At 36.2% G+C, this 26561-nt stretch overlaps 1 protein-coding gene across 2 annotated transcripts in view; it reads right to left on the bottom strand.

Moving 5' to 3' along the window:
- The window catches only part of LOC127834674 (protein ECT2-like), a 58901-nt gene that overhangs the window by 19576 nt on the left and 12764 nt on the right, over positions 1–26561 (bottom strand). The window contains exons 4-14 of one of the 2 annotated variants that reach the window (XM_052360694.1): positions 24646–24735; positions 23840–23947; positions 14893–14994; positions 13648–13747; positions 11292–11404; positions 10066–10128; positions 8310–8532; positions 7105–7158; positions 6473–6573; positions 5871–6059; positions 2151–2261 (exon numbers count right to left, since the gene is read on the bottom strand). In XM_052360694.1, the coding sequence (XP_052216654.1) occupies positions 2151–2261; positions 5871–6059; positions 6473–6573; positions 7105–7158; positions 8310–8532; positions 10066–10128; positions 11292–11404; positions 13648–13747; positions 14893–14994; positions 23840–23947; positions 24646–24735 (1254 nt within the window). The remainder of the gene's footprint in view (positions 1–2150; positions 2262–5870; positions 6060–6472; positions 6574–7104; positions 7159–8309; positions 8533–10065; positions 10129–11291; positions 11405–13647; positions 13748–14892; positions 14995–23839; positions 23948–24645; positions 24736–26561) is intronic. The other variant, XM_052360695.1, reaches the window with a different exon arrangement.

The following is a 26561-nucleotide window of genomic DNA, read 5'->3' as shown; positions in this document are numbered from 1 at the left end:
ATGTAGAAACAATATCAGTATAAAATAATCTTACTAAATTTCTATCTTATTGTGAATTATTTTGTGGAAAAAAAGCACACAAGCTCCAAAAAAACAAAACACAAGAGAATTCAGTGCATAGTTATAAAAGTCCAAATATCTTCACAATAATTTACGTGATTTAATAAATAATTACTGTATTAAAGTTCAATAATGTTCCTCTGGTGTTAGATATATCAATGATTTGTTTTTTTTCCGTGCAATGATATTGTTTTTTTTATTGTTATGGCTTATAATTTTTGCCAAAATCTCCACTTTGACTTTTTTTAAATGTTATCAATCATCAGAAAAAACATTTAATAACAAGAGTGCCAAACTGTCACAAGATACACCCGTTCAAAGGTTTTGGACACCATGCTCAATGCTTGAAATGCACTAAGTGACCTCGAGACCTAGTTATTGACCCGGCATGACCCATATTTGAACTTGACCTAGATATCATTAAGATGTAACATCTGAATAAATTTGGTGAAGATCAGATGAAAACTAATTCAATTAGAGAGAGGACACCATGGTAAATGCTTGAAATGCAATATGTGACATAGAGACCTCGTTTTTGACCCGGCATGACCCATATTGGAACTTGACCTACATATCATCTAGACACAACTTCTGACCAAATTAGGTGAAGATCAGATGAAAACTACTTCAATTAGAGAGCGGACACCATGCTAAATGCTTGCAATGCACTGAGTAACCTCGTGACCTAGTTTTTGACCCGGCATGACCCATGTTTTGAACTTGACCTACATATCATCTAGACACAACTTCTGACCAAATTTGGTGAAGTTCGGGTGAAAACTACTTCAATTAGAGAGCGGACACCATGCTTAATCCTTGAAATGCACTAAGTGACCCAGTGACCTAGTTTTTGACCCGGCATGACCCATATTCGAACTTGACCTAGATATTGTCTAGACACAACTTCTGACCAAGTTTGGTGAAGATCGGATGAAAACTATTTGAATTAGAGAGCGGACACTGCTGTGGACGCCGCCCGCCGCAGGTGAAACTATAATACGTCCCGTTTTTAAAAACGGGCGTATAAAAAGACAATTGTTAGTTTTGGTATACGATACACTTTTACCCGATTGTGATAAAACTAAATAAATGTTTTCATTTGTGCCTGCACTAATTGTGAAAATATTAATTTCTCCGATCACTTAAAAATTAAAATCAATAATCTAAACAAGATGTGTTTGAGAAACACAATGTCCCCCTAAATGATGTTTGATCTTGTAGGATGACCTTGACCTTGACCCTTCACCACTCAAAATGTGCAGCTCCTTGAGATACACACGAATTTCAAATATAAAATTGCTAGCTTCAATAAAGCAGAAGTGACATTACATGCGCAATTTTGACCCATATACTTGACCTTGAAGGATGACCTTGACCATTCACCACTCAAAATGTGCAGCTCCATGAGATACACATGCATGCCAAATATCAAGATGCTATCTTCAATATTGCAAAAGTATTCATAAAATAAGCGATTTGGGCCACATATATTTGACCTCTGACCTTGAAGGATGACCTTGACCTTTCACCACTCAAAATGTGCAGCTCCATGAGATACACATGCATGCCAAATATCAAGTTGCTATCTTCAATATTGCAAAAGTATTCATTAAATAAGCGATTTGGGCCACATATATTTGACCTCTGACCTTGAAGGATGACCTTGACCTTTCACCACTCAAAATGTGCAGCTCCATGAGATACACATGCATGCCAAATGTCAAGTTGCTATCTTCAATATTGCAAAAGTATTCATAAAATGAGCAATTTTGGCCACCTTTATTTGACCTCTGACCTTGAAGGATGACCTTGACCTTGACCTTTCACCACTCAAAATGTGCAGCTTCATGAGATACACTTGCATGCCAAATATGAAGTTGCTATCTTCAATATAGCAAAAGTTATTGCAAAATGTTAAAGTTGGTGCAAACAGACAGACAGACCAACCAACCAACCAACCAACCAACAGACAGGGCAAAAACAATATGTCCCCCACTACTATAGTGGGGGACATAAAAACAAACAAAAATTATATATGTCTAGAACATAACAAATGTACATCACTGAAGACATAGATATTGCTTGCTTACCTTTAAAAAGGCGTGAAACCTGGGGTTGGATTTATCACATTTTTGTATCCTCTCTTTTGTGTCCTCAAAAAAGTTTACAAATGGTGGGTATGCTTTCACCAATGCCTCTGCCTGCAAGAGCAAAATGATTACCAGTTAAAACAATGAAAGAAAACTTAAAGAGAAAATAGAACCTACCAGTTCCAAAACCATACAATGCTAGGATCCATAGGTAATTGGGGACAGGTCCAGCATCCATTTGTTTATTATGTTTCAGGGGTTTTTTTTACTAAGAAAGTGACGCCGATATTCGGCGTCTTCCCCTACCAGAATTTTCCCCCTAAAAATACCATTTCCCCTCCAAAAATATAATTTTTCACCAAAATATAATATTTTACCCTCAAAGATTTTCTTTTTCTTTTGGGAAGTCGACACTTATCTAATTTGTACCATGTACAACGATCTCGCTCTCTCTCTCTCTCTCCCGACGAACACTCAAATCTGGGAATCCCAGTGATTCTATATATAGCTCTTAAATTACGTCATGGAAACCGGGCAACTAATCGTATTAATCATGTGACTATTTTACTGGATTCCGGTCTTGCGCGAGAAGGGTGTTTATTCAATTAATTACCGGAAACCAGTCGAATTTTCATCCGGGTTATGTGAAAGCCAAGATATAAAGGTTAAAACAGAAAAAGTCTCACAATTGGCGTTCATACACGAACAAAATAAAACATTCGGACTCGGAAAATATTAATTGCGTTGTCGCATTTTTTAAGAATGAATCATCAAAAACCGTTGAAACCCAGCAGGATTCGGAGGAACATGTAATCAACATCGATTAATACTGTCGGATTATTGTGAAAGTGAAAGTAGACAATCGGCAGCTGCCGCACCTTTCCCTTCCAATACTGTAGCAGATCTAGATCGTCAACCCATTCATCATGAAATTGAAATCACAATATTGACATCGTTCCCCGGCCCCAGTTGAAAACATTTCCAATTATTAGATCTACCCCTGCAACTTTAATTAGGACTTTGACTTTAATATCATACTTGTTCATGTGTTTAAGAACAAAAAGGTCAGAGACATGCCTCTTTTTCTAAAAAAAAACCCCTGAAGTCTGTAGGTGAGTTATAGACATTGAAATGAACAGTTTTTATTTTTTCCCCAAATATGTCTCTTTCGCGCTGGATTTTCCCCTTTAACCCAGCGTCTTCCCCTTTTTCTAAAAAAAACCCCTGTGTTTATTTTACATTTTTTTTCCACTTTTATTAAAAATAAGGACTATATCAAATGATTGAAGTACCTGGAGATTGTTTAACTAAGGCTTAGCAGTTCTAAGACTCGCCAATTTGAATGTTAAATTGTATAAATTGGAGCAATTTTATAGTTTCTTGGAATATATTGAATGAATAACACCAAACTTTTTTAACATACATGAATACTGTGATGATCCTGAAATTAATTTAAACAAGAGATTTTTTTGTCAGAAACACAATGCCTCCTATTGCGCCGCTTTGAAGCCATATATTTGACCTTTGACCTTGAAGAATGACCTTGACCTTTCACCACTCAAAATGTGCAGCTCCATGAGATACACGTGCATGCCAAATATCAAGTTGCTATATTCAATAATGCATAAGTTATAGCAAAACTTTAACCAAGGTTAAAGTTTTGGGACACACACAATGACAGACAGACAGACAGACAGACAGACAGACAGACAGACAGACAGACAGACAGACAGACAGACAGACAGACAGACAGACCAAAAACAATCTGCCCCCGATCTTTCAATCCCGGGGCATAAAAACAAGAGCTGTCAGAGGACAGCGCACTCGACTATTCGAGTGCTTGACAGTATAACGTAAGCCATTATGGGGAAATTGTTCATATTCAATAATTTATTAGACGATGTTTCAAAAATAAAAAAAGGAATTTTTTTTAAATATCTTTTTTTGGGGGGAAGGGGGTAGGGAGGGTGAGAGGGGGGTATAATGTGGGGTGTGGTTATTTATTAGATGATGTTTAAAAAAAAATGGGGGTGGGGCGGGAGTGAGAGGGGGGTATAATGTGGGGTGTGGTAATTTATTAGATGATGTTTCAAAAAAAAAAAATTTTTTTTTTGGGGGGGGGGGGGTAAGGGAGTGGGGGGTGAGAGGGGGGTATAATGTGGGGTGTGGTAATTTATTAGATGATGTTTATTTTTTTTTTTGGGGGCGTGAGGTTGGGAGGGGGGGGAGGGATTCTGGTAGGGGCGTGGGGTATTGTTTGGGTGGAATCCATTGTGGTATTCAGGTAAGTGTTGTTTTGTCAAAGTAATAATAAAATGTGATCATAAATAAAGAAGTTATGACAATTTAAGTAAAATGTTCAATTATCTAAGTGTAAAAGGGGCCATAATTATGTCAAAATGCTTGATACAGTGGTCTACTCTTGTTTATAGGTTGGGGTCATGTTGGTTAACAAGTATGCAACATACAAAAGCAATATGTCAAAGGATATAGGAAATATTTGGGGTAGTACGCAAACTTTAACATAGATTTATCAATAATATGCATATTCTAAGTATACAAGGGGCAATAATTATAACAAAATGCTTGATAGAGTTGTCTGCTCTTGTTTATAGGTTGGGGTGATGTTGGTAAACAAGTATGCAAAATATCAAAGCAATATGTCAAGGGACAATGAAAATAAATGGGGTAGTACGAAAACTTTAACATTTGCTGCATATTCTAAGTGGAAAAGGGGCCATAATTATGACAAAATGCTTGATAGAGTTGTCTGCTCTTGTTTATAGGTTAGGGTCATGTTGGTAAACAAGTATGCACAATATGAAAGCAATATGTGAAGGGAGAAAGAAAATATTTGGGGTAGTACGAAAACTTTAACATTTGCACACAGACGCTAACGCCGACGCCGGGGTGAGTAGGATAGCTCCACTATATATATTTCATATATAATAGTCGAGCTAAAAATGTGCATACTTTTTATTAAGTAGCTTTGGGTTCATTTTTTTCACAATGCCATAAAAACATCCAATGCAAAATGCTACATCACAACACAAAGTGAAAGTAGTAAGATTACAAAAGGTACAGGGTGCTGCTTGAAGGGGCATGTTGGAAAGATCACCAGTGTGATCCAGGTTTCTAACAATGTCCTTAAATTTCCCAGAATTTCTTACTCCGATATTTGTACATCAAGTTTTTATGGACAAGCTTCACTTCTCCAATATTCTAAACCATGTCTTGCATTTATATGACTCTCACACTTTTTGTGTAGGAAAGTCCTGAGCAGCAACAGAGGGTGGGAGTCGAAAAAAAGATACGGGCACAGGCACAGCAGCAACCCGCTGCTAGAATATTGCTCTAGAACTTACCCTAACCAGTGTTTTTTTTCAATCTTTGGAGTGGAAAAAGGGACCCTTTGGAGTGGAAAAAATCGCCTTGATGACAAAAATTGGGGAATGGTGGTGTTTTTTGTTTGTCTTATGAATTCTTGAAAATTATCATTTATGTTGTCAATATTATACTTACTAAGGTTCAACTTATAGAGCTGAATAGAGTGTTAAACTTAATGTTGCAAATTATTAAAACCATTTTTCATTTTTAGTTTTTGAAAACCTTATAATGGGAATTTTACGCAAATTTAGGAATAATACATAATTTTTTTAATTGGGAACCCAGCAAAACTTGCCCCAAAACTCCACTGCTAACTACCTATATTGCACTCACATTCTTGCTGATAACGGTCCCCACCGGTTTCTCCTCGCTCCACGTCTCCACCATTTTTTCGAGCTCCTCCCGTATCGAGAGGTGGATGTTGTAGATGGGAGGAATGTTGCCAAAGATCAGCTTTACATCGGGTGCAGCCAGGATGGCCCCGCTGTACTGGTCCTGCTTCTCAATCTGGGCCTTGAATGTCTGTGGGAAAACAGAATCGTGCAGCGTGTGTGGTTAATTGGGCCTCATTCTGGGAAAACTGGGCTTAATGCATGTGCGTTAAAAGTGTTGTCCAAGATCCTGTGCACAAGTTAATCAGGGACAACACTTAAAGTTTTGGAACAGACACACACATACAATGACAGACAGACAGACAGACAGACAGACAGACAGACAGACAGACAGACAGACAGACAGACAGACAGACAGACACAGACAGACAGACACAGACAGACAGACAGGTCAAAAACAATATACCCCCTGATCATTCGATCTGGGGGCATAAAAAGCATTCATACAAGTCCAATTGAGTAAAATGGAAAACATTCAGTTAAATTAAATCTTTTATCTAAATATCTGTTTTACAGGAGAAGAACTCACACTCTTCTACGTACATTTAATAGCGTATGTAGTATGCCCACATAGTTCCTCTCAGTCTGCAGGAACTCCTTGACCACCTGTAACCTTGGCGTGACCTTCACTTGCTCCTTGTCATCTGAACAACAACATGCATGTGAATATTGCATATAAATTTGAAGCTACCTACTTAACCAGTAGCTGTATTATCGATCCACAAGCTATTAATTATAATTTACCTACAGAAATAGAATGTAACTGTATACATATTGATGATTGGCTATTAATTTTAATTTACATACAGATATTTCATTTTATTTTACATGTACATACAAACCTGCATGTTACCTGCAAAGAAGGTGACTGACTGTTAAATAGCTACATATTTTCTCTGGTAATAAGTATGGTCAATGGTTGGACTATGAAAGAATAACAATTTAACCTCTGCAAAAATTGGTGATTCCATAGTAAACTGGACTTAAAAAATTTGTCAAATATGCCAATATACTTATAAATATATAATACACCGTTTAAAGGAAAACAGATTTGATTATAATGCAGTAAGGATTGAAATATCCATGCAAACAGAAAATCAACTTCGAACAACTCACACAATACACTAAGAAAAGAAACGCAGTATAAAACAAAGACAACTATAATGTTTCCATACTGTCTGCTGGGTCGTAAGGCATACTACATGGTGTTGTAGGGGAGTTGATGGTTTCTATATGCAAGAAATGATTTGCTAAGAATGTTTTTTCAAAACATTGAGGAAGGACTTAACCCTTTACCACGTAGATGTGTATTTGTAGTCCCTTAGAAAAATATATTTAATTAAAGACCTTTCTTACTAGATTCATGTTTTTAAGGCTTTATTTCCAACCCCTAGATACTGATGAGCAGCAAACAAAAATAAAACCTGAACAGACTGCGAGTTACTTGCAGGCTGTTCTGGTTCAATGCTGTTTGCACATAGCCATTTTCACTTTACTTCTGAGTGGGAAAGGGTTAAACACAATTCTTTATAGCCATGCTATATCATTTTGCTACCTTATGATATCTGAAAAGTGGGGGATGCTTAAAGCATTGAAGCAAAAGTTAGGATTTTATTATGATAATATTGTTGATGCTTTGTGACATGTCGGAACTTTTACAAAAGTAGTCAAAGCAATCAGGGCCAGTTTGCACCAACTTATCGTTAAACTTTAGAATAAAAGATAGACTTAGAACCAAGAAAATGCCTCCAGTGTTTGTATATATACAGGCTACTACTGGCCATATTGTCATTAACAAAACGTTCTACAAAAAGAATGATTTACAGAGAGTATGTTAATGTCAAGTTTGACTCAAGCAAATCTTCAATATTACAATTTAAAGAATATTCTTGATTTCATAGACTTAAGTCTAAGAATTGTTTGGTGAATACAAGCCCATATATAATTTCAACCACTTACTGATATTGATATCAGAGATGTAAGGGGTGTTGGAAGCGTCGAAGAAGGAGTAAGAACTGATAATACCATCCCTTCATGTAATTAAAATATAACTTTTACAAAAGGAGTCAAAGCAATCAGATATTGTTTCCGTTAACTTACTGATGTTGATATCGGAGATATCTGGGGTGTTGGGAGCTTCGACGAAGGAGTAAGAACGGATAATACCATCCAGTCATGTAATAAAAATATAACTTTTATAAAAGGAGTCAAAACAATCAGATATTGTTTCTGTAACTTACTGATATTGATATTGTAGATGTCAGGGGTATTGGAAGCGTCGACTAAGGAGAAAGAACTGATAATACCATCCAGTCATTTGATACAAATATAACTTTTACAAAAGGAGTCAAAGCAATCAGATATTGTTTCCGTAACTTACTGATGTTGATATCTGAGATATCTGGGGTGTTGGAAGCATCGAGGAAGGAATTAGGGCTGATAATCCCATCGATGCTTCCCGAGCGTCGCTTGTTGTACAGCGGCGACTCCAGCTCATCATCCGACACCAGCTGAGCGATATTCTCTTTCAGTCGCTTGCGCTTCCGAGTCTTTGATCCGGCCATAGTTGACACGGGCGTGAACAGATTCTGAACTGCTTCTCCCTGTGATTGATAGAGGATGATAATTGATTTTGGTGGAATAAAGATTTTAGTTTAAGCCTATTTATTTAGCTTGATTGCATTGAAAGCCAAAGGCTTATTGAGATACTAAGACTCTTTTATCTGGCCTTGGTCCACCTGGGCGTGAACATATTTTGAACTGTTTCTCCATGGGGTAGACGATATGGTGTCCGCCTAGCGGTCGGGAGGTCACGGGTTCCATTCCCCACTGTGGGAGCGTTCTTTTAATATCCCCCATAGACACCAAGTATGGGATCTAGTCCCAGGATATCAATATTAATAGTTAAATTTATATTTGTTTTTTAATTATTAATTCTTCAAGGAATAATCTAGAATTTACTATCTATGGGTCCCTGAACTGGCAATTTTAGACCAATGAGTCCCAGGCCAAAATTAATGAGTCCCCCTTGAAAAAGAATGGTTCCCAAATTTTGAAAGATACCAAGTAGTTAAGAAAATATGTCTAAATCACACTAGCTCAATAACAATACTTGCATTAAACTTTTAATGATCTCAAAAACTTGTTGAAACCAAAAAAACAAATTCAGAGTTATCACTATCTTGTTTGCCTTCACATAGGCTATAACATTATCTGTTACTTGAATGTAACCTGTTACAACATTTCAACTTGATTCAAATCGATGATAATATTATTGTTAACATCCGAATTGTGAGCTTGATAATATATTTGTTTACGTCTGAATGGCGAGCCGTTGACCTACCGTTATTAAAGTTTAGATTTGTTTGTTTTGGATTTAGCTTCAACACCTTATTTCGGAGGCATTTTTTCTGTATTATTTATGACTAAGTTACACAAAGTTAAAGCAGGTTTTCATCCGGGGACTCTAGAAAATGTCATAACATATTCTATTTAAAAGGTCGATTCTAATTGGTTCGTATTATACAGCAACGGCTCGACTTGAACCAATCAAAAGACTTGTTGGAGTCTTCAAGCCTCATTCGGTTAAACTCAGCGTTCATTGCTACACTTTTGACTCGTACACAAGATGGTTCGTACTTTGCGTATGCGTTAACGGATACAGTTCAGCAATGCGTCCCAGTGGACGCACATATTTCAAAACGATGCGTCTTTTTCGATATTTGTGCGTCATAGACGCGGGACGCACATGTAGATTATTCCCCGATTCTTGATTGCATTGAAAGCCAATGGCTTATTAAGGCACTCTAAGAGCCTTTCTCTTGAAAGATGAATTATCTGTTGCTGTTGACGGAAATATATAGAATGCTCCCTGCATGGGGCTAGTGATCGGGACCTCCTGTCAGCTAGGCACAAACTATACCCACAATACTAAATTGACCTTCAGTATCAAATTAAATTCGCCAGCATCAAATTTAATAAAAGTCTGATCACATTTTTTTTAATCAAGGAGCGGAATATAAATGTTTTAACTTTTACTGCTTTAAAGAAAAGAGTTGGTAATTTACGTTTATTTCCTTATAAGCTAATGAAAAGCATTGATTTTCTCTGAAAAACATTATCACAAATTAATCTACCTTTTGGAATGTATAAAACTTCTCTGCTGCCCTTGCTTCCATTTGTATGCATGCCCAAAACCACTGAAAAAAACAAGCATCTTTAAAGCTTCAATTACTAGTAACAAAATCATTAACAATCGAATTGAGCAAGCAAACATTTTAATGTGAGACAAGCAATCCGAAAGCCTTTCATAAAATCAAACTATTGTTGTTGTGTTTTTAGTAACTCATGGATAGACACTCGTCCGATGGTTTGGGACAACCTAACATTTTATCCTGACATGCTAAAATGGGAAACTGTGTCTGTAATTTAACATTATATTATTATAATAAATTAACACACATACATTTTACTGAATTTTCCTTGTAAAATATCTGATCACATTCAAACAGAAGCTTTGACAAAGCTCAATGAGTTCAGCATATCAAACAATGTAAACCTCACTGCTGGCAAGGGAGATAATGCTTAAGTTGAATTAAAAAACTAAAAATACTGTCATAGTTATTTCCCATTAATTGTACTTTCATTTGTTTTACATCAGTAATAAAAGGTGTCATGTGGCTTAAGTTATCTGACCAACTTTGTTTAAGGTCAAATAATTCAATTAGTGATGTAAAATGAGCCTGGCACTGGGAAAACGGGGCTTAATGCATGTGCATAAAGTTTTGTCCCAGATTAGACTGTGCAGTCCGAAAAGGATATTCAGGAATGCCATTTTCAATTTTGATGGTATTTTGGTCTCTTCCTAGCAAAAAAACAACAAACAAACAAAAAACAAGCAGAAATTGTTGTTCCTGATTATTCTGAGCGGACTGCACACATCTGGGAAGACACTTCAAGTAGATGCATTAAGCCCCAATTTCCCAGAGCAAGGCTCATATAAAATGTTGTGACAATGTTTCATTGGCTGTGGCACACTTGAGATTACCCTACCAGAGTCTACAGGAACAGGCGGATGCTAAAAAAGGCAGTCATAAAAACTAGACCAGTCTGCAGATATTCTATATTTAGGAATATGATAAATCCAAGGAATTTCTTGGTCTAACAGTTACACCGGTAATTAAGCTTTACAAATACAAACAGTGTTATTGTTGCCATATAATATTTGCATAACTAGATTAAATGTTAGACATATTTTCAAACATCTTATGCAATAACTAGTCCAGTAGCGAAGCAGGGAGAAACAAAAAGGAGCTAGCAACAGCACCCTTAACCCTTATTTCTGTAAGAATTCTTCTCTCACCTCTCCCTTGACGACATGTTTAGGAAGGCTTATATTGTCAGGCAGGTCTTTCAGAGCCTCGTCCACTATCAGATGGCTGCATTCCTTGTCACCAACATTGGCAAACGTGCCACCTGAAGTGCATGTGCTCTACATGTATGTTAGCATACCCGGTAGCCTCAAGAGAAAATGGTTAATAAAATCTTTAATTGGCTATTAAATTAAAATAACAAATTTGGCTACTGAAATTTCTGAAAAGTATTTCCTAATAAAGTTCACACTTTCTGAGGTAATTTTCTAAATAACAAGAGGGCCTGAAAGGCCCAAGGTATCCCCCGCAACATATGCTTTGTTTGAGGATGGGTGCAAAATGGACGGATGAACATAATGATAGATGGACGGACGGAGGACAATATGAAAAAACTAAGACAAAGGAAGGTTATATTCATACCAAGTTTCAAAGAAATCGGCCAAAGCGCTTCCAAGATATGGCTCCGGACACAAAAATGCCTATAGTAAAAAGCATTTTTTCAAGATACAAAGGGCCATAAGTCTGTTTTTAACAGATGGTGTACAATGCCATTTGGCGTACATCATCCTCTTATGCAAATATATATACTCATACCAAGTTTCAATGAAATCCGCCAAAGAACTTCCAAGATATGGCTCTGGACACAAAAAAGCATTTTTTCAAGATACAAAGGGCCATAAGTCTGTTTTTAACAGATGGTGTACAATGCCATTTGGCGTGCATCATCCTCTTATGCATATATATACTCATACCAAGTTTAAATGAAATCCACCAAAGAACTTCCAAGATACTGTAAACGTATGGAAATTCGTCGGTATGAAATTTCGCGGTTTAATAAAAAACAACTAATTCGTTGACACGTAATTTCGTGGATTTCAAATTTTCGGGGAAGATTGACAGTCATAATCATTAAACTTTTCTTAAAACAACCAGAGTAATAATAAAGAATAATCTGCTAATGTGTGTTGACAGCAAGGCTTGTGATTAATGTGCACTGAAGGATGAACGTGTTGCCGATAATTGTCGATAAGAGCGAATAAGCGGCGATCTTGTGGGTCCCCGCTCGCTAATTGCCATCAATGTTGTTTTGACAATATTTGCAAGTCTCTGCTCAATCGGTCCTCTAGAAGTAACAATTGAGTAATAAGTTCCCCAAAATTCAGGTGTGAAAACCGTTATGTCTCTTTTAACTTTAATTGGCACTAATTGACATATGTGATACATCTGCAAACTGTTAATTTGACGACGTCACGTAAAAGAGAACAATCGTTGATGTACAGTTTAAATTCCGTGCTTGATTTAAAAAGTATTATTACCCAAACACTTATCAAGAAAACAACATATTGTTTTACCTAGCATATCACAATCAAATATCTCAGATAACCAAAAACAATAAAGAATGCCTGCAATGACATTCGGAAAGGACCAATTTCGGATTAAAATGTAAAAATAATCGTTGGTACTTGAATTCGTGGTTCAGCGGAACGACATCCACGAAAATTCGTACCACACGAAATTTAATGGTTTTACAGTATGGCTCCGGACACAAAAGTGCCGGACGGACGGACAACGCCAAAACAATATCCCTCCGCCTCTGGCGGGGGATAACAAGCATTTTGACTACTAATTCAGATTTCTCAGTGCCATTCTAGTGTGCTCATATGTAAGCTTGGCCATTCACATCTGAAAAGACAGATCTTGTCACACTATGTTTATTATACCGGTACTTCCCGCCTAGCAATTGTAAAAAGATTTTCATTTGTCTAATTATATTTCGGTATGGCATGTTTAATGTATACTTAAACATTTTTACTTCTAAAGGTTTTTGGTGAACCGGTTAATAACCGGTTATTGCAAAAGGTTAACTGGTTTATGTTATTTGTAACCTTTTGCATCCAAGTGTATTGCACCTCCATACAATATGTTATCTTCATCTTTAATTTTTCCTTTCAGATCACTAATAAATGGTTAATTGCACTGTTTTCTCAGCATCTGAGTATTGATCACCAAACCCTCCAAAAAGGGTCGCTGCAATGGGACCCCAGAAGAGTGCCAATAAACAGGGGTATGATACAAGATAACAGTGGCTTAAACGAGGCCTTTAACCCTGTACCACTCGTTTTGACCCGTTTGAAGTCCCTTAGAAAAATCAAATTCAATGTAAGACTTTTCTTAACATTCAAGGTTTATAGGATTCACTTCCAACCCTTAGATACTGATGAGCAACAAACAGCATAAAACCTGAACACACTCCGAGTTACTCGCAGGCTGTTCTGGTTTTATGCAGGTTGCAGATAGCCACTTTCACTTAGCTTCTGAGGGGGAATGGGATACAAGATGACGCACCATTTTCTATAGTGATTTCCTCCATATGGTTCTGTTCTTCATGGGAGAATCCAAGAAAGCTGAGGCATCTCTTGTAGAATGGAGGAACCTTGTACTTCATCTGAACACATACAAAACAAATTGGTTGTGCAAGTATTGTATAATCTACCTATCAAGTAAACCAAGACTTGTAAAAACCCTTCAAAATACAATATATACATGTAGGTTGCCAAATATTGACACATGCAAAACAAATTGGGTTTGCAAGTATTGTATAATCTACCTATCAAGTAAACCAAGAGTTGTGAAAACCCTTCAAAATACAATAATAATATGTTAATAAGGTAAGTCATGGCCTCTGGAGTGGTAACAAGATTTTTTTCCAGAGTTGACATTGTGACCTTTTTTTTTCAACAAACATGGCCCAGATTCAAATCAGACTTGATATCGTTTGGATAAACATTCTGACCAAGTTTCATAAAGATTACATGAAAAATGCGACCTCTAGAGTGTTAACAAAATATATATAGGTATATATGTATATATGTAGGTTGACAAATAACTACATGCAATGCACAACACAAGATATGCAAAAGCAAACTTTCAGAAAATCAAGGGGATCCAATAGCAGTTTTTCTATGGAAATTTGTCATAAAAATTAGCTTCTTAAAAAAATAACTAAGCAGTTTTACAAAAATTGGTAAAGATCTGATGAACAAAATTGTTTTTGATAATCAAAGCATCTTAAAGACTCAGTTAAAATATTTTACCACTCCCCAGTATCTTGGTCATTTAAGCTAATAATCTTGTTTCAGATAGTATGCTAAAACCTAACACTTAAAATGCCACTTTCAGATTTATCAAGGGCCTTACTGTCACACTTCCTGCAATGGTTTGGCTTGATACAAAACTTAATATTTATTATATTTTAGAACATTTTTGTTGTTAAGTTTGGCAAAGAATCATTTGGTCGAAAACAATTTGCCATTTAAAAATCCTAATTAGACCAGATTCCTTTCCCCAAAATGGCTAGGAAAACCCTTGCACATTTTAGATCAATCAAGGGTCAGTACAGAAGCAAAACTTTTTTTTTTATTATTCAGAACATTTTTTATTAAATATGCAAAAGAATCATTAAAAACTATTTGACCAAGAGGGCAGTAACTAGTATGAGGTCAATTTGAGATCAATCAAGGCCCATAACTCAAGCATTATACAGGTGCTATGGCCGATACTGAAATAAGGCCAAGGCATTATGTTACGTACCACACATGGATCATCAGCACGGAAATCCACCTTGTCCCGTTCGGTCCAGACCCGTGTCAGCCAATCAGAACTCATTATCGGCTTGTCTAAGCCCACTGCGCACTGAAATAGAGTGAGTTCATCTTGGATCATTAATATTCAAGTGTTGTTTTTTTTCACAATTTTTGGAATGGGGCCAGGTCCTTTTGGATTGGAAAATGTTGGGTCCTTTTGACTAAAATAGGGAAATTAATGTTTCTGATTGTATGCTTACAAATACCATAAATTTGATAATAAAAGTGATTTCAATATTATATTTTCTAAGGTTCAACTTAGAGCTGGATTTGGAAATGAACGACATGCTAACACTTATTAAAAACAAATATTTACTTTTTTCAATGGGGGATGGCCCCTACAGGACCCAAATTTGAACGAAAACACACCCTGTATTCTTTAGTTTAATTCTTTTTATTTTTGCTGGATTGCATTGAGAGCCCTCTGTTCTGGTTCGAACAAGTACTTGGTGTCTATGGGAGAGTTTTTAGAAACTCAGCCACATTGGCGATTGAACCCCTGACCTTGCTAAGCAGATACCATACCACTACACCATGGCAACCATTTTTTATTATTCAAATATGATACACATATACATAGAGACATTGATTGAAATTAGCACAAAGCATTCAAGGCCTAAAGGTCTTTACATTTTTAAACCAGACTGCTAAAATTTTAGTTTTATATAAAAGGCTTGCAACTTTTTCTTGGTCAAAAGTAATTATATTAGAATTTGGGCTAGCTTGGTCATCTGATAATGTCAATGACTGCAGTTTCTTTCCTATAAATGACAAGCTAACAACAATTTTGGTGTAAATAAGCCAATTTTCAATGTTTGTCACATTAAAATAAAACAAGGGCTGTTTGTAAAACATGCATGCCCCCAAAAGGGCTGTCAGTTGTAGTGGCAGCCATTGTGTGAATATGTTTTTTGTCACTGTGACCTTGACCTTTGACCTAGTGACCTGAAAATCAATAGGGGTCATCTGCCAGTCATGAACGATGTACCTATGAAGTTTCATGATCCTAGGCCTAATTATTCTTGATTTATCATCAGGAAACCATTTTACTGTTTCGAGTCACTGTGACCTTGACCTTTGACCTAGTGACCTGAAAATTTATAGGGGTCATCTGCCAGTCATGATCAATGTACCTATGAAATTTCATGATCCTTGGTGTAAGCATTCTTGAGTTATCATCTGGAAACCATTTTACTATTTTGAGTCACTGTGACCTTGACCTAGTGGCCTGAAAATCAATAGGGGTCATCTGCCAGTCATGATCAATGTACCTATGAAGTTTCATCATCCTAGGCGTAAGCATTCTTGAGTTATCATCCGGAAACCATTTTACTGTTTCGAGTCACTGTGACCTTGACATTTGACCTAGTGACCTGAAAATCAATAGAGGTCATCTGCCAGTCATGATCAATGTACCTATGAAGTTTCATGATCCTAGGCCTAAGCATTCTTGAGTTATCATACGGAAACCATTTTACTTTTTCAAGTCACTGTGACCTTGACCTTTGACCTAGTGACCTGAAAATCAATAGGAGTCATCTGCCAGTCATGATCAATGTACCTATGAAGTTTCGTGATTCTAGGCCTTTAGCATTCTTGAGTTATCATCCGGAAACCATTTTACTATTTCGAGTCACTGTGACCTTGACCTTTGACCTAGTGACCTGAAAATCAATAGGGGTCATCTGCCAGTCATAATCAATGTACCTATGAAGTTTCATGATCCTAGGCCTAAGCATTCTTGAGTTGTCATCCGGAAACCATTTTACTATTTCGAGTCACTGTGACCTTGACCTTTGACCTAGTGACCTGAAAATCAATAGGGGTCATCTGCCAGTCATGATCAATGTACCTATGAAGTTTCATGATCCTAGGCCTAAGCATTCTTGAGTTATCATCCGGAAACCATTTTACTATTTCGAGTCACTGTGACCTTGACCTTTGACCTAGTGACCTGAAAATCAATAGAGGTCATCTGCCAGTCATGATCAATGTACCTATGAAGTTTCATGATCCTAGGCCTAAGCGTTCTTGAGTTATCATCCAGAAACCATCTGGTGGACGGACCGACTGACATGTGCAAAACAATATACCCCCTCTTCTTCGAAGGGGGGCATTAATATAATTAGTTTGTCATTATCATTGTTTATCAACCAATAAACAACTTCTTGTTGTTCTGACCTGGGGTTATTAAACAACCAAACAATTCTTAATTTATTTTTCAACAAACCTGTCTTAACATAATTTTAATAACATATTAAACTAGTGCATAACCAATATAATTATAATAAACACTTATAACAAAAATAGCAATGGAAAGTACTCTTCAAATTTTATTTTAAATGAAATGTTCTGAATTAATTATATTTTTACCTCCTCTTCAGATATTACTTCCATCTTTTCAATTGTTGATTTAAAACACACTATTCACAACTTAAGTCTACTGAATATGACTACATTCACTTGACATTCACATCATCTTATAGAAAAAGTTTACAAACAGGAAGCAAAATATTCACAGTCAATGTTAACACTGAAAGTTATAAGCTGCCATTTTGCCTTTTTAAAGAGACATTTTGCATATCTATTTTTTAAGCAAATTAACATTTTTTACAAACGCACACAAGTATGTACATGCATATACAACGTATTTAAACATTTGAACCATACAAAGATGCTTAATGATGTGTATACTGCACACAATCCACAGGTAACAACTTAACACACACAATTAAGATAGTATTTCAATCAGTTTTATCTTAGCTTAATAACTTGTACGAAATCTAACATAGACTTAACAACCTCTTCAACAACAATAATAACAGCATCATAAACTCAGCAAAAGTGATCTAACATTTATCTATAACTAGTAAAAATTATCAATAAGTAGTCAAAAATTATCCTTAAGGTAATCTGTTAAACCGCTATTAAGAACTGCCACTAACCAATAAATTAACAACAAATGCACACAATTATTGCGCAACACCCTGTGACCTGAGAGTCAAACAATGGGCAATCAGTGTAGACAGCTGCTGGGCACAGATTTAAGCCCTCTTGGTGTCACAAACAACACTACAAACTAAAGGAATTAAGATATACAGCATGTGGCACAGGAAATTATTGCAATTTGGTAATTGTTCTACCGTTGTTGTTAATGTAAAGGGTAAATATTTATGTCCTGTACAGTTGACTTCACACAGAAAGCTGAATATTTAAAAGGCATACCTCTAAAAAAATCAAATATGACACAAATAAGGAAAGATTATAGCAGAACATTCATAGAAAACAAGTAACCCTTTGACATTTTAAATCACCATCACCATCATCATCATCCCCATTACTATAACCCACCATTATTACAATCATCCATCACCACCACCAATTGACCAGTCGCCAAATTATCGATTGCTCCGCCCACATAGTCACGTGGTCTAGTGATTAGAAAACTCCGACAAGCAGATCGCAATTATAGCGGATTACGTGAGGGAAATTCTATTTTTGTAATGATGTATTATGCTCTTTTCTATAAAATAAATTATTAAAGCCGCACACTAACCTAAACTGCTTTGTAAAACGTTAATACAATCATAAAAACTTTAGAGAGAAATGGCGTAATCAAAATTAATGAGTTAACGGCAGACTGACTATCAGAAACGTTTCTTATACATATTATATAGGGAGGTGATGAAAAATCCGTTGTACAAATGAGCATTTATTTCATATTGATTTTGAGCTTGTATTCAACCGTCTGACAGTAAACCCGGTGGCTATTCATATATAATTTTGAAAATATTTTATTAAATGCAAATGACATATCCATATCATGATGGGTTTTTTGTTTATTAAAAATGTTCAGATCTTTGTTTTATTGAGTTATTTTTAAAAAGACACCGATTTTTTTTATTTGGATATAAATTAAATTTTGATTGTAACCATAATTTAATACAGGCCTAATTTCGTGGTTTCATAAACAGATAGTCTAATATGCATTTTATTTCATTTATGTTTAATGCGAACCTGTTACATTTCACTATCAAAAAATGAAATGTTGGTATTACGGTGCTGTACACGAACATTCGAATTGAATACATTTAGCATATTATGCATTTGCTTATTTATAACAAGATGGCCCTTATATGTTAATTGCAATTTTCACATTTCTCCCCGTATCAATATATGTTGTATTAGAAATGTTGTTGTTGTATTATAAGCCGTACATTTTACACTTGAAGTCGCTTTAAGCTGGCTAAGCCGCGTTGAAATCACCTTTTTGTTGTTTTTACTTTAGTTAAAACAATATTTAAGTTAACAATTTATAATGATTTCCCTTGTTTATGATCAACAGAAAATAAATATATAATTGGAAATCATTTTAGTAATTAAATAGTTTTCTTTTCTTGTGTACAGTACCTAACAATGCCTTAATGTTCCTTCATTCTGAGATCCACGCAACATACTGTTATTTATTAATCATCGACAATTACGCTGAGATTAATAAGCACGTGTGGCAATTATTATGTTGCCAAAACTGCTTAATAATATTGTGCATCAAACGGTATAACACGTTTTATAGAACACACACCTGGTGTGGTTAAACTATTTATTGTGTTTGTTTTCTCATTACTCGTTCATATGTTCAAGAAATAAAGATAAAATAATAACCTTTTATAAAGTATGTATAGCACCTACAATTTTGAATAATGATCGAACAGTAATGATCATGCATTTGATATAAAATCTGTGTAAACTCTTAAAAATTACGTCCATTCCATATGTACAACACGCGTTGTTTGACGGACAAAATGGCGGCCAGATAAGCGTTGCTGAGGGGTGTGTGAAAAATCGATATCTGATTGGCTGATCGACAAAATGTGGGCGGAGTTGGCGACTGGTCAATACCAGCGCCCTCACACTACTTTGGGGGAAGGGGTCCGCAGCCCTTAGGAGGCGGAATTTTTGCGGCGGTTCCCTTTTTGGGGGATTTTTTTTACTTACTCTCTCATTATTACATTTGTACATGAAACACATCTTTCTATTAAATAATTTTTTTTTTTTTTTTTTTTTAGGGGGAATTTTTCCCCCAAAAAGGGGAAAAAAGTATACTTTTCAGGTGGGGGACTGCCGCCGAACGGCGGCAGATTTAATAGATTGAGGGCCATAAATACCATCATCATCATCATCATCATCATCATCATCATCATCATCATCATCAAACACCAACATCTACATTATCATCATCATTTGCCACCGTCATCAACATCATCATTATTCACAGACATCCCCGCCACCCTCAACAGCATCCACCACCATATCATCATCATCATTCATCAATACAAATGGCCCTATGACATCATAATTGCCATCCATCATCCCCCACTACCATCAACAAACCCAGTAACATAGATTACTGCTACCACTTATCACCAGACTATGATAGTATTTGCTGATTGAGGATTTTCCCAGGAAAGCCTTTTCGACTTAAAATTGTCAAGAGTATCAAATAAATTTCCTAATGACATGGTCATCTGAGTACAATCATTGTCATTTTAATTAGTCCACTTGGCATGTACACTTCCTATAAGTCATACCTACTTATGAATATGAAACACTGTGATTCATATCTTGAATAATGAAGATTTCCAATAAAAGGCTGTAAAGTGTAATGGGTGACTCATCGACCAGTTCAAGTAAACAATTGATATGAAATTATTAGTCTCTAGGAAACATTTTTTCTAGATTAGTACTCAAGGCTGCTTATGCAATTTTTCTATATGCATTTTTTTAAAAATAAAATTTGCAGAATGCGCCAATTATTCTCAATCTGATATTTCACTGACTAATTAAATCATATTGATTATCCAGGCACTTTTTGGCATACTTCAAGAGTCTGTCTCTTGTTTTTCACCATGGCAGTGGACAATGAAAGTTTCTTGATTGTACTTCAATTTTCAAGCTTTAAATTAAAATCGCATTTATTGTCAGACCATTCTTCAGGAAAAATAGTATAAACATTTATTTCTACAAAACTCTCAGACAAACCCTACATTATTATCAGCAAAATATTTGCACTTAAAAGTTATAAAGCCATGGATTTTGTAAATCCTTATTTTTATTTCCATGGACCATGAAAACAATCACAGAATCTGCACGATTATAATGAGTTTATTTCAAATCAGAACTATATAAGAATAAAATTATATTTTTTAAATGAGCATGTTATAATGTTAAATTTCATAATTCAATAAAATATCAAACCCTTTTTCTGGAGGCACTATGCACAACATTTACACTGTCTCCAGACAATGCAGTGGGCAAGGAAGGAGCATGATTGAGGGGGGGGGGAGATACTTTAACATGTTTACTTTTTCTATCCCTCATAAAAACTACTTCCATTTAAGAATCCCATATCTTATACTCTTATACAATAAATACATCAAGTAAATATAGTGCTGTTTTCTCTCTCTCCTTAAATCGTTTCAACTACTCAAAATTTGCTAAGGATCACTTTTTGTTTTCACATTATCTTCAATTCAATTTAATTTAATTTAAATTGTTATTTTGAAGGTTTTGATATTAAAATGTGTGTTTTTGATTTTATTTTTATGTATTGATTTATCATTGATGCGTGACGCTGGCTGAATCTAGCAAATGGTGAACTTCAATATATGATATGTTGTATGGTCATGACAAGAAGAAATAGTACAAAAAGCTATTATGAACAAGCACTTTAAAAGTACAATCCTCATTGTGAATAACACTTCTATAACTATTGTGAAATACAAAACAATTGCAATACACTGTAATAACTGATGATAATGTAATAAGAAACTTGGAAAAATACAGGATAAAACCCTGACATTACATGGGATTTACACTGACAATGTACACATGTTTTCGTAAAGGAGTTTTTCCTCACACTTGACACAAATTTGAACAAGTGCATTTATACTGCAACAATGGCACTGCCACATTTGATGGGTAAAAGGCTTACTTATCACAAGCCTTTAATCTGTTTGTTTGTACACATGTCATCAGTAGACTTGGAGAAAGGTATAGTGTAATCTTCAAGTTGGGAGCAATTGAAAATTATAATCTAAGCTCTAAGACCTTATGTCACATTTGAAAGGCTTACACACTTTCTTTTGATAAACAATCCCTCACCCATAGTCACCAACCCATTCTTAGAGGAACTTAAGGTACCCAGGTCAAGGTATTCTGATTAAACACTTCCCCAGCTCCCATCCCCATTCCAGCGAGTAAGTAACAAGAAATATCTTTAAAAAAGATATACGGCCTTGATAGTTTAATGAATGAGATCAAGGAGAGCGAATGTCTTTTTCTGTGCAGTTCTTAGCTGCATCACACGCAGTACGGGATGTTACGCGGAGTTTTTGCGGCTTATTTTACATTATTACATATTGCTGGTCATAAACCTATAGATACGAAACAGAAAACCAAAAAAGAATGGATGTGAAATTAAAACATATGAGTCAACCGGCAACACGCGAAGTATCCGTATTTATAGGCGCGTTCTTCGAACAAACCTGTTTTAGTGGTTTGTCGGGCATTGCTATTTGATTCGATTATTAACAGTATCGAGAATCATCGCGCTCATGCTTAATACATTAGTCAATATTGTCGAATAATTATTGTTAAATTAATCAAAAATAATATTTATCATTGTATTGTTGTAAACACATTAAGAATCTATTATTGACATACCATCAGGGATCATATTTTTATCGGTTTTGTCGGTCCTAGACCGATTGGGGTCATGAAAGACCGATTGAAAATCCTAAACAGTCGGTCCGATTCTGTCCTGACATTCGTTGTGCTCGGGTGAGCTTAAAACGATGTAAAGTCTATAAGTTCCCAATAAATTGGCTATTTCAGCTCTGTCTGGCTAAAACTTACCATCGCTAATCCCTTTATTGCCCCCAATTTACAACCCGCTTCTGCTACTCGAGTGCTACAGTATTGTTTTTGATACCTTATCGGTGATTTATCGGCAATTATTGATTTTATCAGGCATTCACACCACAGCGTTTTTATGATAGGGGTCTCTAATTGCTATCAAAAGATGTATCATACAGAAATATACACCAATGACACTATTATCCTGTGTATTATACCATTGTGGCATGGTTTTCGGATGTAATTTTTCGGATACCTTTTCCCCCCATTTTAAATCCAGACCGATTGATGTTGTGGGAAAATATGATCCCTGCATACCATAATTATATTGCTGAATATCTTCATTTAACATATTTCTGGTCTAAAGAAAATTTCAGGTCACCTAGTTCACGGATAGCGTCTTTATTATATAACGATTATTTTACTGGCCGTGAACTCCCGTGATGACCTGTATATAAACTCAGACATTCACACACTGGCCGCGAATTGACCCGATACCTTGCGGGTTGAAATGCAAGGCATTAAAGTGAGGCCTCGTTTCCACTTCTCTTTATACTTTTACATGTTAACATGTTGACAGGAATATGGAAGTAAGTACTAAATATGAGAACATAGCCTTTAAGTATAAACGCTTTTGCCCTGACAATCCTCTGAAAATAAAAAGGTGCACGCACAAACTGTATTGATGTCGAGAATTGAGTGTAAAACTGTTCTATCTATTAAGCCTTTTCATTAGAGATAAAATTGTTTCATGCAGTAAAACAGTGTTACAAAGACGCGGATATGTTTCCAATGTTCTGGTGGTATACTCAAATCAGCTAATGGAATAAATGAAGTGTCTTCATTCGTACCTAGCCGCGCGAAATTTTATTTGAATTTTATTGGACACTTACAAAGGTCAGGTTAGGTGAAAAGCTGGCTCAATACAGCTATGTCGAAAAAAAAAACGGTAAATGCCCTGAATGAGGGTGTTCCCCTACCTCATATTTTTCCCCATCAATGGCGTTGGCCACCAGGTGTGTGATGTTACACTTGAAGTCCTTTCGTACGTTACCACCCATGTAGTGTACCAGGTCAACAAAATGGCTCTGAAATTGGAAAGAGTCACAAACATTTATTTGAGCCTCATTTTGGGGCTTAAAGCATGGGCGTAGTTTTATCCCAGTTTACACAGGCTAATCAGGAAGACATTTTCTGTCTAGACTGTATTTTCATTTAAAAAAGACCTGCATTTAAACAAATAAATGCCATAAAAGCGGACAGTGTCTTCCCTGATGAGCCAGTGCATAAAGCCCTGTTTTCCCAGTGCGAGGCTCATTCATTCAAATGAAGGGCTTTTTTTGCTGGTTTTATAGCCATTATTGGATCATATCCCCAAGGGCAAAAAGTTTCTTTCTTTCCCAAATCCAGTTCGTAATTCCCAAATGATTGGTTCATCTTTTTTAAGTAGAGATAATTAGACTAGGAATAAAGATTTTTGAAGTTATACATGTAATATCCATTTTACAGATATTTGTATGTTTTGTATTGCCTGTTTACTTAAGTTCAATCACCCAAAGTTCTAAACCTATATATTATTTATTTCCCAATTTGTAGAAAATTGATGTTTAAATTCCCAAATTACATGTAATGGTCATTTTTCAATAATAATGACAATCCAATATTTGGAACAGACATTTTTCCTTTTAAAATAATATACACATTGAAATGCTAACTCATCCCTTCAATGCCCGTTTAAAAAAAGGTACAGCAATTATACAAAATACCATTTCAACTAGGGACCTACCAACTCTGATTTCTCTTTGAAGCCAGTGAAACACACTTTCAGCCCAGTCATGGAGCAACAGTACTGTGGCCTGGAGTTGTATGGGATGGGCTGAAACAAAAGAGATATGAGCGGCCTTTCAGACCAGGCATGGAGCAACAGTACTGTGGCCTGGAGTTGTATGGGATGGGCTGAAACAGAAGAGATATGAGCGGCCTTTCAGACCAGTCATGGAGCAACAGTACTGTGGCCTGGAGTTGTATGGGATGGGCTGAAACAAAAGAGATATGAGCGGCCTTTCAGCCCAGTCATGGAGCAACAGTACTGTGGCCTGGAGTTGTATGGGATGGGCTGAAACAGAAGAGATATGAGCGGCCTTTCAGACCAGTCATGGAGCAACAGTACTGTGGCCTGGAGTTGTATGGGATGGGCTGAAACAGAAGAGATATGAGCGGCCTTTCAGCCCAGTCATGGAGCAACAGTACTGTGGCCTGGAGTTGTATGGGATGGGCTGAAACAGAAGAGATATGAGCGGCCTTTCAGCCCAGTCATGGAGCAACAGTACTGTGGCCTGGAGTTGTATGGGATGGGCTGAAACAGAAGAGATATGAGCGGCCTTTCAGCCCAGTCATGGAGCAACAGTACTGTGGCCTGGAGTTGTATGGGATGGGCTGAAACAGAACAGATATGAGCCGCCTTCTGAGAAAACTGGTCTTAGTGCATGTGAGTAAAGTTCACACAGGCTAATTTGGAATAACACTTTCTGCCTTAACAAAATTTTCGATATGCAGACTTCATTTAAACAAAAATTCCATAAAAGTGAAAAGAGTCGTCTCTGATTAACCAGTACTGACTGTAGGACAAGGCACACTGTGGGACAAGGCACACTGTGGGACAAGGCACACTGTGGGACAAGGCACTTGGATTAAGAAAAGTTTTCCAAGAACAAGGCATAACAGCCTATCCCATCAAGCAACCACGTTTTAATGCCAGGGGAAAAACAATATGTTCAAAATAAAAATGCCTTAAAACAGCTATTGCAAATAAAAAGTGAATAGGTTCCCATTATATAGCATAATGGATGAAACTGGGGTCTGTAAATCATTCAAACAAATTTATGAAGGGAAAAAAACACATACTGTGTTGAAAGTAAATATTTTTAGGAAAACAGTGTATTTTCAGCAGGTAATTAACATGTGTCCATGGTGACCCTTAAGGGCTCACCTAAGTTCAAGGTACACTACATGTAAGTATCAAAGAGTTTACCTGGTGATCTGGTCTTTGGGACCACTTGACCAAGTTACAAGCACAGGGTTCCCGTTGACTCAAAAAAGTTGTCACCACTAAATTTCGCCACTTTGAAAAAGCTGTCCCCATTTTTTGTCAATCATAATTCACCTTGGACACAATTCAGTCTATTTAAATGGAATTTTCACTTAAAACTTAAATTCAACATACTGATATTATAACATGTCTAACAACAGACAGTGTAAAAGTGTTCAAAAATAAATCCAGACAAAATTGGCCTCTGCTTACAGTAAGCCTTGTATTGAAATGAAAGTAAAACCACATGTGAAAATATGCTCATCAATTTGTTTAGCTATTTTTTAATTGACAATTAACCTGTTGCAAACAAATCATTTAAAAATGATGACCTGGATCCTAAAGCAATATTGATATTACAAATTTCAATTGAGTGTGTTTGTGCTTAACCATGTGGAAAACTGATGCTTTGATGTCAGAGATAAGCTGGCACCTCTTATCCACAACAATAGGTGATCTGACCACAAACAATGCCATTAGGGCATGTTAGGTGATCTGACCACAAACAATGCCATATGGGCATGTTTGCGCTGGCATAATCTACTCTAGCAAGTGACTGCAATAATCTGGCTTCTCCACAGAGCTGCTTTAGACAGTTAAGTAACATTACCCTG

The sequence above is a fragment of the Dreissena polymorpha genome, chromosome 6 (assembly GCF_020536995.1).
Source record: "Dreissena polymorpha isolate Duluth1 chromosome 6, UMN_Dpol_1.0, whole genome shotgun sequence".
NCBI lineage: Eukaryota > Metazoa > Mollusca > Bivalvia > Myida > Dreissenidae > Dreissena > Dreissena polymorpha.
This window is presented reverse-complemented; position numbering and strand designations above follow the sequence as displayed.